Source organism: Hemitrygon akajei, chromosome 5, assembly GCF_048418815.1.
Source record: "Hemitrygon akajei chromosome 5, sHemAka1.3, whole genome shotgun sequence".
NCBI lineage: Eukaryota > Metazoa > Chordata > Chondrichthyes > Myliobatiformes > Dasyatidae > Hemitrygon > Hemitrygon akajei.
In genome coordinates, this window is record NC_133128.1 from 64,882,615 (window position 1) to 64,898,154 (window position 15,540).

The 15,540-nt window shown below is 42.7% G+C and overlaps 1 protein-coding gene across 2 annotated transcripts in view; it reads left to right on the forward strand.

The window, feature by feature from the left end:
* Positions 1–15,540, forward strand: part of LOC140727831 (interleukin-1 receptor accessory protein-like 1) — a 1,400,327-nt gene that overhangs the window by 1,337,734 nt on the left and 47,053 nt on the right. For both annotated transcript variants that reach the window (XM_073045632.1, XM_073045631.1), the window contains exon 8: positions 7,666–7,811. In XM_073045632.1, the coding sequence (XP_072901733.1) occupies positions 7,666–7,811 (146 nt within the window). The remainder of the gene's footprint in view (positions 1–7,665; positions 7,812–15,540) is intronic.

Genomic DNA, 15,540 nt, shown 5'->3' on the forward strand with positions numbered 1-15,540 from the left:
GGGACCTTGTCAAATGCCTTATTAAAGTCCATGTAGATAATGACCACTGCCTTGACCTCATTAAGCATCTATGTCGGCTCCTCGAAGTCCCACTCAACTTTGTAAAACATGATCTGCCCCACACTAAGCTTGCCATGATGTTCACTGACAATGTCAGAACTCAAACGTGGAGGAAAGACAGGATGCCAATGTAAGACGGGAACCAGATTTTATCTATAAGAATTCTAACAGAACATCAGTGGCTAAACTGGAATACGCCATGAGATGTAACATTCTCAAAATTAGGACCCTGCAATAAGCACTAATTGGGCATCCATTTAATTCATACAAGTAACACAGAATCCCCGAGCCTAGCAAAATAAAATTAGCAAGTTTAAACAGAAAGCACCAGCAGACCACATTACAAAGAGCAAGTCACTGGAGAAAAATAAAACACAAAGAACTCTAAACAATTAACAACTCTTATTAAATGACAATTAACCATCTTAGCTGCTCTTAAAAACCTTGGAGCCCAACACTCTCTGGCCGTCCCATACAAGCTCAAGGAGCACATTATAAAGCCATACTGACTGTCCCTAAACTGGACATGTCTTTCCAATTGCTTATCAGTCCTATTCCTCAATATTATCTCCAATGCTTCCCTAACACTGACCCTAGTCCCACTGATCTATAAATAACTGGATTATCTCCATTTCCCTCCTTGAACAAAAGCATAGTGTTTGCTGCTCTCCAACTCTTCGGGACCTTGTGTGTTGCTAGTGAGGACACAAAGATCCTTGTAAAATCCCCAGCAATCTCCTTGCTTAATTCTTTCAATATTTTGCAATGTATGGCATTCAGCCCTGGGAACTTACCACCTTAATGCTTTACAGAGAACCAGACACTCCTTTGCAATCCCAAAATTTCCCAACACTCTTCATGCTGCACTCTGTTCTCACTATCCTCCGATGTCTTCTCCCGAGTAAGTACTAATTCAAAGTACACATTTAGTATCCCAGCCTCTGGTTCTGACTTTAAACACCAGTTAGCAGGTTAGAGTAATGCACAGAAAATGCTGGAGGTCAGGCAGATTCTGTGGAGAGGAACAAGCAGTTCTCATTTTGGACCAAGACGCTTCATCAAGACTCTATTCCTCAATCAATAATAAAGGGTCCTGATGTAGAGTCTCAGACCGAGACGCTGATAGTTTATTCTCCTCCATAGATGATCCCTGATCTGCTGAGTTCATCCAGGATTTTGTGTTTGCTGCTCTAGATTTCCAGCATCTGCAGAAAATCTTGCATCTAAGAACAAATTGCATCTTTTAGTCTTGAGTGGACCTACCCTCGCCTTAGTTGTCTTCTTTTTCTCAATAGAAGTATAAAATGCCTTGGAAGTATCCTTGACCCTGCACACCAAGGCCTCTTTCAGCCTTCCTATTCGCTGGCTTGAGCAATTATTGTAGGCATTTGAGCAGCCAAAGGAAATGCAAGTGATGTAGGTAAATAAAAAGGAGGGCACAACAGGAAAATATCAGCAGAACAAAACTGAGGTGGCAGTAAGACAGGGAGGTCTTCTGAGGGAATTGAAAAAGCTCTTTCTTTGACTTCCCCTGTTGCCAGCAGTTGTAGGGTAATGTCATTGGGAAAAATGTATATAATTCACAACCACTGACACTGAGATGAGGTTTCACTTTAAGAGGCTGGTCTGACGTGATGATGTAATTACATAAAGGGTTTTTACCATGCTTTGAGTTCAATTTTTTGTGTATAATAAACGAGTTACTACGGCTTTTCAAAAACATAAAACACCTCTGCTATTTTGTTTGCAAAAACGTGCGTTGGTGACACCAATGCTCTAGAACGATTCCAGAGTTATCGAATATGTCGGCCAACACAGTCACTTTGAAACTGCCAGAGTTTGGGGAGCAAAATGACATTGCTTGGTTTGTACAAGCAGAGGTACAATTCGTGCTTCAAGAAATCTCCGCTGACAGCACCAAATATTTCTACGTAGCAGGAGGCTCCACAACTCCACGGTTGCAGGAGTTGTGAGTCTGCTTGAATTCCTGCCTGAACATGATAAATACCGATCACTGAAGACTCACCTTTTACAGGGTTTTGGACCATTGGAGCCTGAGCGTGCCAAACAGTTGCTCTCCTTACCCAGACTCAGTGATGCTAAGCCTTCAGAGCTAATGGACCTCATGCTGTCTCTCCTGGGAAATCAACATCCTTGTTTTATTTTTGAAGATCTCTTCATGCAGCAAATTCCTGAGCAAGGTCTCATTGCCCTTGCTAATGCACCCATGATGGACAATAGGGAGCTTACTAAAGTGGCTGATAGTCTACACTTACCTAGGCCGCAATGCATCATTCCTCTTCCTCCTCCTTTCTCTATCGCAATAAGCCCAGTCAGCTGGGCCCCCAAAATAAGGACGCCCATAGCTGTGAAACAGATTATGCTAGGCCTGTGCTTTTACCACACTCACTTTGGTAGGAATGCCAGGAAGTGCCAACCGCCTTGCAGCTTTGACAGTGCCAACGAATCCGGACATCACAGGTCTGTGAACACCATGGGTTCCAGCTGCCAGGGTTGTCTACTCTTCATTACAGACACCCTTTCAGGGTGATGCTTCCAGAGTGACACGGGTGCTTAATTGAGTGTGCTGCCAGTATTGCCTATCGATCAGAAAGCAAGGAGCAATGAAACCTCACTGAGGCCGCCAACAACAGCAGTATCTGGACTTACGGGACACAATGGATGACACTCTGCTTCAGTGGGCGACGTTGCATGTGGTAATTTGTCCTGGCTAAAGTGGCTAGACCACTGCTCAGTGCAGACGTCCTGTCCCCAGAGACTGTCGGTCGCTCTTAAGAACTGCCTTCTAGTTTATGACAAGGGATTTGCATTATTACCCTGCTCCCCCAGTGAGCTCCCCAATGACTCTGTCAAGCACCTGCACCACCACATGTGAGTTTTCTTGACTGCTGGTTGAATTCCCAAACCTCACCAAGCCCACATTCTCCAAGACAGTCACAAAACATGGGGTCAAGCACCACATTTCCATAACTAGCCCACCAGTCCACGCCTGAGTGAATAGACTGGACCCAGAAGAGTTAGCAAACGAGAAGGCTGAGTTTGTCAGTGTGGAAAGACTTGGCATTGTACGCAGGTTGAAGAGCCCCTGGGTTTCGCCCGTCCTTATGGTCCTTAAATCCAATGGTAGTTGCCACCAATATGGTATTACTGATTCCTTAACGAGGTCACCACCCCTGATCGCCACCCAGTCCCACATATCCAAGACTTCTCAGCACGTTTAGCCAGAAAGTCAATTTTTTTGCAAAATCGATTTAGTTAGGAGCTTCCATCAGATGTGCTCGGAGGACATTTGCAGAACAGCTGGGATAACCCCATTTGGCCTCTTGAGTTTCTGTGCGTGCCACTTGGGCTGAAAAATGCAATGCCGACTCTCCAACGACTGATGGACTCCGTAATAAAAAACTTAGACTTCTTTTTTGTTTACTTCGATGACATACTTGTCTTCAGTGCATGCAAATCCGAACGTGTCCCAACTCCACACACTTTCTGAGTGCTTAAGCCAACACGGGGTGATTATTAAGCCTGCCAAATCCCAGTTAGAATTTGTCAACTATTGACTTACTCATCGCATCTCTGCATAAGGTATGAAACTCCTCCCATCAACCCATCAAAAGTAGTCACTATTATGGATTTTCCACCGTCCTGCACTGCTAAACAACTACAGGAGTTTTTAGGTATGGAGAATTTCTATCACCACTTGATTCTGCGAGCTGCTGAACATATGCTTCCCCTGTATAGTGTGCTTAAAGGCAATGCCCCTCATCATGTGCTTGACTGGTCAATGGACATGACCAGGGCATTTGATGATACCAAACGAGCTCTTTCTAATGCAACCCTACTGGCGCACTCATTCCCCAGCACACCCTGGTTGTTATTACTGACGCTTCAGACTACGTTGTGCATGAATAGTTGGTCATAGGCGTATGGCAGCCACTCGTCCCATGCCCCCCCCCCCCCCCGAAAGGAAGTACAGCTTTTCGGTCTCTATCTGGCTGTCCAGCATTTTCTTTTAGAGGTTGCCATTTCACAGCGTTTGTTGAGCACAAACCCTTTGCCCACACCCAGGATTACGGCTGCACAGGTGGAAGGTCAACTGAGGAAGATCTGTACCAGCAAGGCGGCTGGACCGGATGGAGTTCCCCCACGATTACTGAGGGCCTGTGCGACTGAGCTGGGAGAACCACTACAGCGCATCTTCAACATGAGCCTGGAGCAGAGAAGAGTACCCAGACAGTGGAAAACATCCTGTATTGTCCCGGTACCGAAGAAACCACAACCAAAGGAGTTGAATGACTTCAGACCTGTTGCCTTGACATCGCAAGTGATGAAGACCATGGAGCGGCTGATAATACAGAATCTGAGGCCACAAACCAGGCACGCCCAGGATCCTCTTCAGTTTGCGTATAAGGAGAAGGTGGGAGTGGAGGATGCTATCACGTATTTGCTGCACAAATCACTCTCTCACCTAGATGGGGTCAGTTGTGCTGTGAGGATTACATTCCTTGACTTCTCTAGTGCCTTTAACACCATCCAGCCCAAGATCTTAAGGCACAAACTAACGGAGATGGGAGTAGACTCTCACATGGTGGATTGGATAGTGGACTACTTGACAGATAGACCTCAGTATGTGCGGTTGGGAGACTGTAGGTCTGACACGGTGGTCAGCAGCACAGGAGCGCCGCAGGGAACCGTACTCTCTCCGGTCCTGTTCACCCTGTACACATCAGACTTCCAATATAACTCGGAGTCCTGCCATGTGCAGAAGTTCGCTGATGACACGGCCATAGTGGGGTGTGTCAGGAATGGACAGGAGGAGGAGTATAGGAAACTGATACAGGACTTTGTGATATGGTGCAACTCAAACTACCTGCGTCTCAATATCACCAAGACCAAGGAGATGGTGGTGGACTTTAGGAGATCTAGGCCTCATATGGAGCCAGTGATCATTAATGGAGAATGTGTGGAGCAGGTTAAGACCTACAAGTATCTGGGAGTACAGTTAGACGAGAAGCTAGACTGGACTGCCAACACAGATGCCTTGTGCAGGAAGACACAGAGTCGACTGTACTTCCTTAGAAGGTTGGCGTCATTCAATGTCTGTAGTGAGATGCTGAAGATGTTCTATAGGTCAGTTGTGGAGAGCGCCCTCTTCTTTGTGGTGGCGTGTTGGGGAGGAAGCATTAAGAAGAGGGACGCCTCACGTCTTAATAAGCTGGTAAGGAAGACGGGCTCTGTCGTGGGCAAAGTACTGGAGAGTTTAACATTGATAGCTGAGCGAAGGGCGCTGAGTAGGCTACGGTCAATTATGGATAACTCTGAACATCCTCTACATAGCACCATCCAGAGACAGAGAAGCAGTTTCAGCGACAGGTTACTATCGATGCAATGCTCCTCAGACAGGATGAAGAGATCAATACTCCCCAATGCCATTAGGCTTTACAATTCTACCGCCAGGACTTAAGAACTTTTTAAAAGCTATTATTAATGCTTTTTGAGATAGTGATTTAGATGCATATCATATTTTTTTTACTGAGTTAAGTATTGTATGTAATTAGTTTTGCTACAACAAGTGTATGGGACATTGGAAAAAAGTTGAATTTCCCCATGGGGATGAATAAAGTATCTATCTATCTATCTATCTATCTATCTTTGTTCATGCGATTGTCAAAATATCAGACCCTTGGTCCGTACAACAGCAATACCACCGGCCTACATAACCGGGTTCACAACTAATAAACAACACATAGAGGGGAAAAGTAATGCCGTGGCTGATTTCCTCCAGCACCAGCCACTGAGGCCATACACTTTGGGGTTGACTACGCCGACCCAGCTGCTGACGCAAAGGCCCAGGCTTACTGAACAGCTGTCACCGGCCTGTGGTTGGCTGACATTAAGTTCCCGAGAGGCTGGGGTTTCTCTCCTGTGCGATGTCTCAACCGGATGCCCTCATCCCATCGTGCTCACAGTCAGGAGATGGACTGTTTTCGACTCCATACATGGCCTTCAGCATGCGGGCCAGAAGGCCTCACAGAAACTGTTTGCACTAAAGTTTGTTTGGCACGGCCTCAGAAAGGACGTGCGTGATTGACTGCAGTTTGTGTGGAGTGCCAGTGGGAAAAAATAAACCATCATGTTCAGGTGCCATTAGCACCTTTTGAGGTCCCTGAGCGATGGTTTAACCAGGACAATGTGGACATTATTGGTCCTCTTCCGCCTCCCATGGTTTCACACACCTTCTTACCATGGTGGATTGCACACCAGGTGGCCAGAGGTCACCCCTGGCATTGACGACAGCTGGAGACATGACTCGGGAGTTCATCAGCACCTGGGTTGCTCAGTTTGGCACCCCATCTGATATTTCCTCTGACCCCGGTCCCCAATTCAATTCAGACTTCTGGCCTGCGATAGCCCAGAACCTCAGTGTTAGGCTACGTCACTCCACAGCATATCACCCGCAGTACAATGGCTTACGCGAGTGGTTTCACCACCCCTTAAAGGCTGCTCTGTGGGTTCCCTGATCGATTAGTGTTGGCATGATCACCTTCTGTGGTCCTGCTGAGGCTCAGAACTGCTCCAAAGAGGACCTGTAGTCATCCATGGCAGGGTTAGTATACTGGCAGCCATTATGAGTGCCAGGTGATTTCATTCATGATACCATGGTGGCCTGGTCAGCCTCTGAACAGCCTTCCACGCTCCTCCAAAAATACATCCCTTGGACCCCCTCACAATGGCCCGTTCTGTGTTTTGGAACAGGGAGAAAAGACCTTTATCATAGACAAGAGGGGTAATCCTGAACTTATTTTGGTAGACCACCTTAAACCAGCCCACCAAGATTTGGAGTATGTCAAGGCACCTCCGGACAAGCCAGAAGTACCTGTGGTCCCTCAACAGCTGATTTATTCAGAATTAAAACTGCAGTCAGGGCTATGGTATTTTCTTTGCTTTTAATTTGTTTTTCAGGATGCAGAGGATGCTGGTACATCACCTAAGATGAATAATAATTATCTTCTGCTGGACAAAATGTAAAATGGATCTTAATAAAAGTTACATCTGACACTGTCGGGGAAACACAGGAAATTTTCAGTAGAGTTCTACAATGCCAAAAGCATGTAAATAAAAGGGTGACAAATCACAATCTGCACAGTTCCTGTTCTATTCTGCATTTTGTGTCGCCGTCATTCCTTTTATACTGCCTCAGGTTACGTATGCTTGGAATAATCTGTCAGAGTGGCACACTAAACAAAGGTTTCCACTGTATCTTGGTGCATGTGACAGTAATGAACCAATTGCCAATTGCTCGCTGAGCAGTGGCAGTGGGGTTCAGCTATGGTTAGCCCTTCCAAATCAGCTTGCGTCATTCTGTTCCAGTACACAGTCAAATATGCTGTGTGCGCTGAATTAATGCACCTAACAGATCTTAGAAATCATGCAAGTATTTATGAAGATCAAAGTCAACAATTCTACTCAGTACACAGCAATGTAAATGGAAAATATAGATGTGAACATGTGGAACCCAGCAGTGTACTGTATGGAAAGGCAATGTGGACTACATGTTTAATTGAATATATTCTTTCATTTTATCAGAATTCTCAGGGAGCATCTTGGGGAGAAAGAAGTTTCCATTTCTCTACTAATTGATTCTGTGCAGGATGGAGACCTAGGAAACTATTCTTGTTATGTTGAGAACGGGAATGGACGAAGACAAGCAAGCATTCTTCTTCAGAAGAGAGGTGAGCAGTTTTGCATTTGCTATTGGTTTCAGAGGACTTGTTAACATCACTGATTGATGAGGAAGAAATATAAGAAAGCGGTTCAAGATATGTCTTTACATAAAACTATTAAGATGTCAAGTTCATGCCGTGCCTGTCCTGCTGGGTATAAAATAACACAAATAAGGAAGCTGACAAAGAACTTCATAAATAATACGATGATTTCTACTCAGGAAGACTAACTACTGAAATTACTAAAACCAGTGGACTGAACTTGCTCAATTTAATGTTTCCAGTAATATGATTTGATTTGGATCCCTTATGATTCCATTTATAGATTTGAAAGTGCAACCATTCCTTTCCAGTGCTTTGTGCAATGAGCTCCTTATTCTGTAATAATTTTGTTTTTGATTCAATATATTTAAAATGGCATTTGAGTCCAGATAAACTCCAAAGCTAAGAAATCCATGGTTTTTTGTACCCCTCTTTGCCATTCCCAATCCAAGTTGCCAAGATAACCTCGTCTTTCCTGAATGCTTCCCATATAGACCTTCTGTAGTTCATGTAGCCCTTTTGTTCTCCCCTTCATTTTAAAGATGCAACTTAATGATGGAGAATAGGAATTCTTCCCAACCTATCACTTGTAAAAAAGCTATTCCCTTTTCTCATTTCCACTCTCACGACCACATGTGTTATTAGGATGAGGCTTTCCATTCCAGAACATCTAAGATGTCCTTCCATTTCAAAGAATGGGGTTTCATTTCCATCACTATTGAAGTTACCCTCACACACATCTCCTCCGTTTCCCACAGTTCTGTCCTTACCCCTTCTTCCCACTGCCGTTACAGGGATAGGGCTCCTCTTATTCTTAGCTACCAACCCACAAGCCTCTAAACCTAGCACATAATTCTCTAGCTTCCACCATCTACAATGGGATCCTATCACTAAGCACACCTTTCCTTCCACCACCCCCCTCCCCGCCCCGCCACCACTCTTGGCTTTACATAGGGATTTCTCTCTATGTGACTCTCCCTTGTCCACCCTCTCAAACCTCCCCACTGATCTGCCTCCTGGCACTTATCCCTTCATGTGTAACAAGTGCTACACATGCTTCGACATCTCCTCCCTCATCACCATTCTGCACCCCAAGTAGTCCCTCCTGATGAGGTGACACTTCATCTTCAGTTCTATTGGAGTCATCTATTGTATCTGGTGCTTACAGTGTGACCTCCTCTATATTGATGAGATCTGACATAGATTAAGGGACCAATTCATTGACCACTTTTACTCTGGTGCTCTTTCCATGGATGCTGGCAGACATGCTAAGTGTTTCCAGCATTCTTAATTCCCAGCTTCTTACTCCCCCGCCCACTCACCTTCCGCCTCACCTGGTCTCACTTATCGCTTGCCCCTTCCCACACCTTATTCTGGCTTCTGCTCACTTCCTTTCTGGTCTTGATGAAGGGTCTCAGCCCAAAACATTGGCTATTTATTTCTCTCTGACTGGCTGAGTTCCTCCAGTGTTTTGTGTGTGTTACTCAAGATTTCCAGCATCTGCAGAATCTCTTATGTTTCAAATGAATTACATAGTCTTTGAAGTCTTTTGAGAATTCCAGAAGGGACACAGAAAGCAATATAGCAGTCCACCTATTTCTTTTGTGGTTGATCATTAAGAGCAGAAGTGTATTCAGATAATGGGAAATAGAGCCTCAATTGACTGAAGCTGAAAGGTTACTATCAGTTGATTAACCAGCTGAGAGCATATTCATATCAGTTCAATGTGTTTCTATTGCCCGTATATTTCATATTCTGGTATAAACATTTCCAGCCATTTGATGTCTCAAGAGGTTTGTGTGCCATCTAGTCTGAAGATAAGCTTAGGATTTAAACTAATATTCACTCTCAGATAACTTGACAGTCTAATGCTTCCATGGGGATGCTTGTAATCACCACTATAGCCAGGTATGACACACATGTCAGTTTTATGTTCTTTCTCTGTGATTTACACTCATCTCCCTTTAACATAATAATGGAATTTGGTGAGACCACCCTGCAAAGAAACCACAGAGGTAGGTGTTCTGTAATAGAAACAGTGAAGTGACTGTTACAAAACCGAGCAAAGCTCAAATGCACAAATGCCAGCTAAGCACGTGTAATCTCATTGAAGCATTCCAACAATGTCATCAATCGCAAAGTCCAGCTGACCTTCTTATTCTAAATATAAAATCACAAACTTCCTAACCCTGATTTTTTTTCACCTCCAACTCCTGTGAGAGGTTCACCGACACCTTTAATGTTTGTGAACAACGGTGACATTTTTTATAAACTAAAAAATCCTTCTTTTTCTTTTTTGTTTGGGTGCAATTAGGGCAGTACCAAAATGAAGGGCCGGTTGGCTAACCAAACTGCAGAGTGTGTGCCACTGCAGAAGAAGCAATTATATAGCTGCTAGATCCTAAGCAATTTGTTTTTCACAGCCGTACAACTTGTGCACATCTCGCAGCAGAGGATGCTTCCTTTCTCCCCTGTGTGCATATGAGATGAACTCGGAATAAAACCTCCATGGGGCATAATGGGACTGTCAAACAAAAAAAAACTGAATGATTCACATGACAAAAATGCAAGTGTTTATAAATCTGTGAGTGATACGGGTTTATCGACGAAGTATTTTGATAGAAAGGAAGAATTGCTTCAAAGTTTCTAAATGCATATTTGTCAACTGCTTTGGACAATGAAGTCAATCTGTTTGCACCTTCTGCACAGAAGCAGTTGTCACTTCATTCTTGCTGGAACTTTGATTGTGACAACAGCAGGGTTCTGTGCTAGTTGCTTTTAAATGTTGCTCTGTAGAATGTGACACCATAGCTGCCTTTATGATATTTCTATTCTGCCAATTGCAATTTCCCCTTAGCTTTACCGCTCTCTAGTGTTGATTATATGAAAGGAAACACCTGTTATTTAACTGTTTTGCAGTCTAATTTAAATTAGAAATGCTCTTAATTCAAGCTGCAAATCCATACACATTCTTATTCAAAATACTGTGACAGATTTCTCAGGTCAACCTCTCTGAATAACAAATTTTGCATAAAGCCTTCTACTTTCATAGCTTTCAGGGTATAAAGTGTTCCACTTCATCTTATGCATCACCAACTTGCTCCTTTAAAAATGTAATTACTGACGAAGCATTCCCGGAAGGATCTGATCCCTAGCCTCTGAGAAGTCAGTTCATACGAGAAAAATGTGCTCCAGCCTTTGAGTTAGGAAAAGCTCAAACAGGTCTTTTTGCACAGTTAGTGACTGATGTAAATTGAATTTTCTTGTCTATAGGCACCTGTGCCTATATTTATTTATGATATACTGAATGTAAAATGAGGTGCATGTTTTATTGAATAGCCATTGTAAATGCTTTGAGCTTTTGAGAAGAGTAGCATGATAGATATTTACTGTGCCAGTTTGAATCAGAATCCAAATCAGGTTTAATAACTGGCGTACAGTATGCCTTGAAGTTCATTGTTTTCCCAGAGGCAATACATAATAATAAAAACTATAAATTACAGTAAGTATATATACATATACATATATAAATTAAATTAACTAAGTAGTGCAAAAAAAGAGGAAATCAAAAAGAAATACAGAGGTTGTGTGCCGGTATGTCATCCTTGATGGTAGAAATGAGAAGAGGGCATGTCCTGGGTGATGGGGAGCCGCCTTTCGGAGGTGTCTTTGATGCTGGGGATGTTGGAACTGGCCGAGTTTACAACGTTCTGCAGCTCTTTCTGATCCTGTGCTGGGCCCTGCTCCATACCAGATGGTGATGTAACCAGTTGGAATGCTCTCTACATTACATCTGTAGAAATTTACAAGTGTCTTTGGTGACGTACCGATTCTCCTCAAACTCCTAAAGAAATATAGCTGCTGTCGTGTCTTATTTGTAATTACATCAATATGTTAAAGATCAATAGATCCTCAGAGATATTGGCACCCAGGAACTTGAAACTGCTCACCCTTTCCACTTCTGACCCCTCAAAGAGGACTGGTTCCCTCGACTGCCCCTTCCTACAGCCCACAATCCATTCTTTGGTCTTACTAACTGAATGCAAAGTTGTTGCTGAAACAATACGCAACCAGCTCCTGTACACTTCATCATCACCATCTGAAATTCTGCCAACAATAGATGTGTTGTTGGCAAATTTATAGATGGTGTTCTATATGAGCCTAGCCACACAGTCATGGGTTCAGAGAGAGTAGAACAGTGGACTAAGCACATTTGGGACACTTGAATTGATAAAGGCTTTAGCTAGATTTCTTTCTGGCATCCTTTCACACCGAACCTTTTTGCTGCCATGTTGTTGACAGTGTGAGCTAAAATATGCAATGGGGCATCTGAGACTTTGGTAATTAGCAGTGGCGTACAGCTGTTAATGCACAAAAACTTACCCCAGTTCAATTCCTAACAGAGGATGGTTTTCTGTACAACCCCCATAAGTTTTCAAGCCATTTGCAAATGAACACTAACTCTGAACAGTTGCAGGAGTTAGGCAAACCATAGACTGAAGTCACCCGCACATCTTAAAGCAGTGGTGCATAACTACAACTTTTACTGGAAGTTGGATGACAGCTCCTGTTTAGAAGATGTTGATGTAGGTGTTGAGGAAAGTTTTCCCACTTTTCCAGTGCTGAACAATGGCTGCAATGTATGCCACCCATTGCTCAGTCTCTCCTTCCGACAAGTCCCTGACATTGCACATCCCATTGATGCAGGTACAAGATCTGCCCTTGTGCAGCAATGTGGTCACCTTTAAAAGTACATCTCCCACAAACTCATTTTTTAACTTCCTCCTGCAGCCAACGCCTGACATCTATGATCAGTTCCTCAGGAGGCGTGATATACGAACTTGAAAATACATATTAAAGTTGCAGATCATTAAAAATACAATTGAACTGCTCTTGGCACAGTGGGATTGTACCATATAATGAAAAAATATTAACAAACCACTGTGCAATTGCAACTGACTATTGCATTTTGCACTTAGAAGATGATTATGTTGATTTTTTGGCAAACTATTTACATAGTTTATTAAAACTCTTATCAGTTATCAACTGTGCATTTGAATTGAAGACCTTTCTACAGGTATGAAAGCAACATAAACTTTGTATTTACACAAATCAGGGAGCAGGAAACCACTGTACATGATGTGCATACAGGAGGTGGTGTTGTCAAATACAAGGAAGATATTTTTGAGCTCAGACTTCCACAGTAGTTGAGAAGATCTTTTCAGATGGGGTCTGGTAAAAGCTACATTAAGAAACTACAAAAATGACTGGAAAATGTTAGTGAAGTCAGTGAGATTCCTGCTTCTATTGATGAGATGAGTGACTGGCTTTCCCATTGAAGGTCTGGTGATTACACTGTCAGAACATTCTTTAATGACTCCATTGGTCCAGTCACTTTTTGACCTGAAAAGAGCGTAAGTGCTGGCAGATTTACTTCTGCCCCTAATGCTTTGGAAGATTGTGTTGGAAGATGTGGAGATGTGGAGAGAGAAATGGTGTACTTGTGGAGCTCCACTTATTTTTTTACAAAGACATGAATGCCCTACCAAACTCTGATAGGCTGCATTCAGCGTATCGTGTGCATTTCTGGTCATTCTATAACAGGAAGGATATGGAAGCTTTAAAGAGGATGCAGAGAAGGTTCATCAGGATGGTGCCTGGATTAGAGAGTATTTGCTCTGAGGAAAGGTTGGACAGACTCAGATTATTTTTTTCTGGAACATTGGAGGCTGAGGTCAACCCGATAATAAGTTAATAAAAATATGAGAGGCAGAGAATGGGATGTGTAATCAGAATCTCTTCCGAAGGGTAGAAATTTTAAATGCTACAGATTATAGTATTAAGGAGAGAGGGGGAATGTTTGAGGAATATGAGGGGCAAATTCTTTTTTTTTACTCAGAGAGTGGTGAATGCCTGGTATGTGCTGCCAGGTGTGATCATGGACATAGGCACAATGGTGGCATTTAAACAGACACAAGTACATGAAAGGAATAGATGCACAAGGGCCCTGCAAAGGCAAATGTTTCACTTGGCATCAGCTTTGTAAAAGACATTTTTGACTGAAGAGCCTACTCCTTCACTGAACTGTCCCAACTTCTATATTCAATGGAATGCTTCTCTGAAATATGTTTAAGGTAAATAATTTCAAAGTCCTCATCAAACCCTAACCCTGTCTTTATGAATGTAGTTAGTCTGATGGTATGGTGGTTAACAAAAGGAAATGGTTGGGCTTGAGTGGCCAATTTGAAAGGGAAGAGGAATGATATGTGCGGAGGTGAAAGTAAAATAACTATTCACTACAAAAATCTACAGATTGCCACACAATCAATACAAATGTTTTAAGCAACTAATGCTAGTGATACAAACCTATTGGTAAGAGATTTACTTTCATGCTTGTATATTAATGAGACTGAGGTACATAAGTAGAACAGATCATGAGTGTGAGGAAAGTGGATAATGATGGAGAAAAGAAGGTACAGATAAAGCCATTATCCTTGGTGAACCCCATTGATGCTCAATAGACATGCAAGTCATGCTGTTCTCTTTATTTCAGAAGCAAATCTGCATCCTTTTGTTAAGATCTGTTTCACAATCAGAATCAGGTTTATTATCACCAATGTATGACATGAAATGTGTTGTTTCGTGGCAACAGTGTAGTGCAAAGCATAGAAGTTGCTATAAGCTACAAAAATACATAAATAGTGCAAACACAAATAATGAGGTAGTTTTCATGAACAGTTCATTAACCTGAAAAAGCTGTTCCTAAAACTTTGAGTGTGGGTCTTCAGGCTTCTGGACCTCTATTTCTATGGTAGTAAGGCAAAGAGTGCATATCCCAGTGAGTAAGGGTCTTTAATTGTGGATGCCACCTTCTTGAGGAGCAATCTTCTGAAGATGTCCTCCATGGTGGAGAGGATTTGAACTGACCAAAGCTACAACCTTTTGCAGCTTCTTGTGATCTTCTGCATTGGAAGCTGTCTAACAGGTTGTGATGCAGCCAGTCAGAATGGTCTCCTCCACATATCTATTGAAATGTGCAAGAGTCTTTGGTAGCATATCAAATCTCCTCAAACGTCTAATGAAATAAAGCTCCTGGCGTGCCTTCTTTGTGATTGCCTCAATGTGTTGCACCTATGATGAATGTTCTGAGATGTTAATGCCCAAGTACTTAAAGCTGCTTACCCTTTCCATTGCTAACAAGTCAATGAGAACTGAAGAATGTTCTCCCCACTTCCATAATGTCCAAAATCAATTCCTTTGTCTTGCTGATGTTGAGTGCAAGGTCTTTGTTACAATAGTGAGTGAGTTTGTGTAATTATGATTGCATAGTATAGATTCACAAGAAAGAAGACATCCATAGATGTGAAATGCATTTCCCTCATCTCCACAACATGTCATTACCTCTCCTTATGCCTTTTCTTTTTTTTTTGTTAAGTCACACATTGACTCAAATCATTCCTCTTCTCTTTCTGCTGTCAGGCACCTCACTTGTAGGTTTCTTTCTCTTCTGTGGTTTCGAGCTGATGAGATTCCAGACCATCAGCTTTTCATTTGTCTTCCATTTCTTACCCTCGCGTCCTATTTATTCGCAAAAGCCTTTCCTATTTCCAATGTTAAAAAGTAAGAGCTTGAATGTAATATTTCATTCCTTTTATTTTGTCTCTAATTTGATGCATTTCTCCACACTGTTTATTAA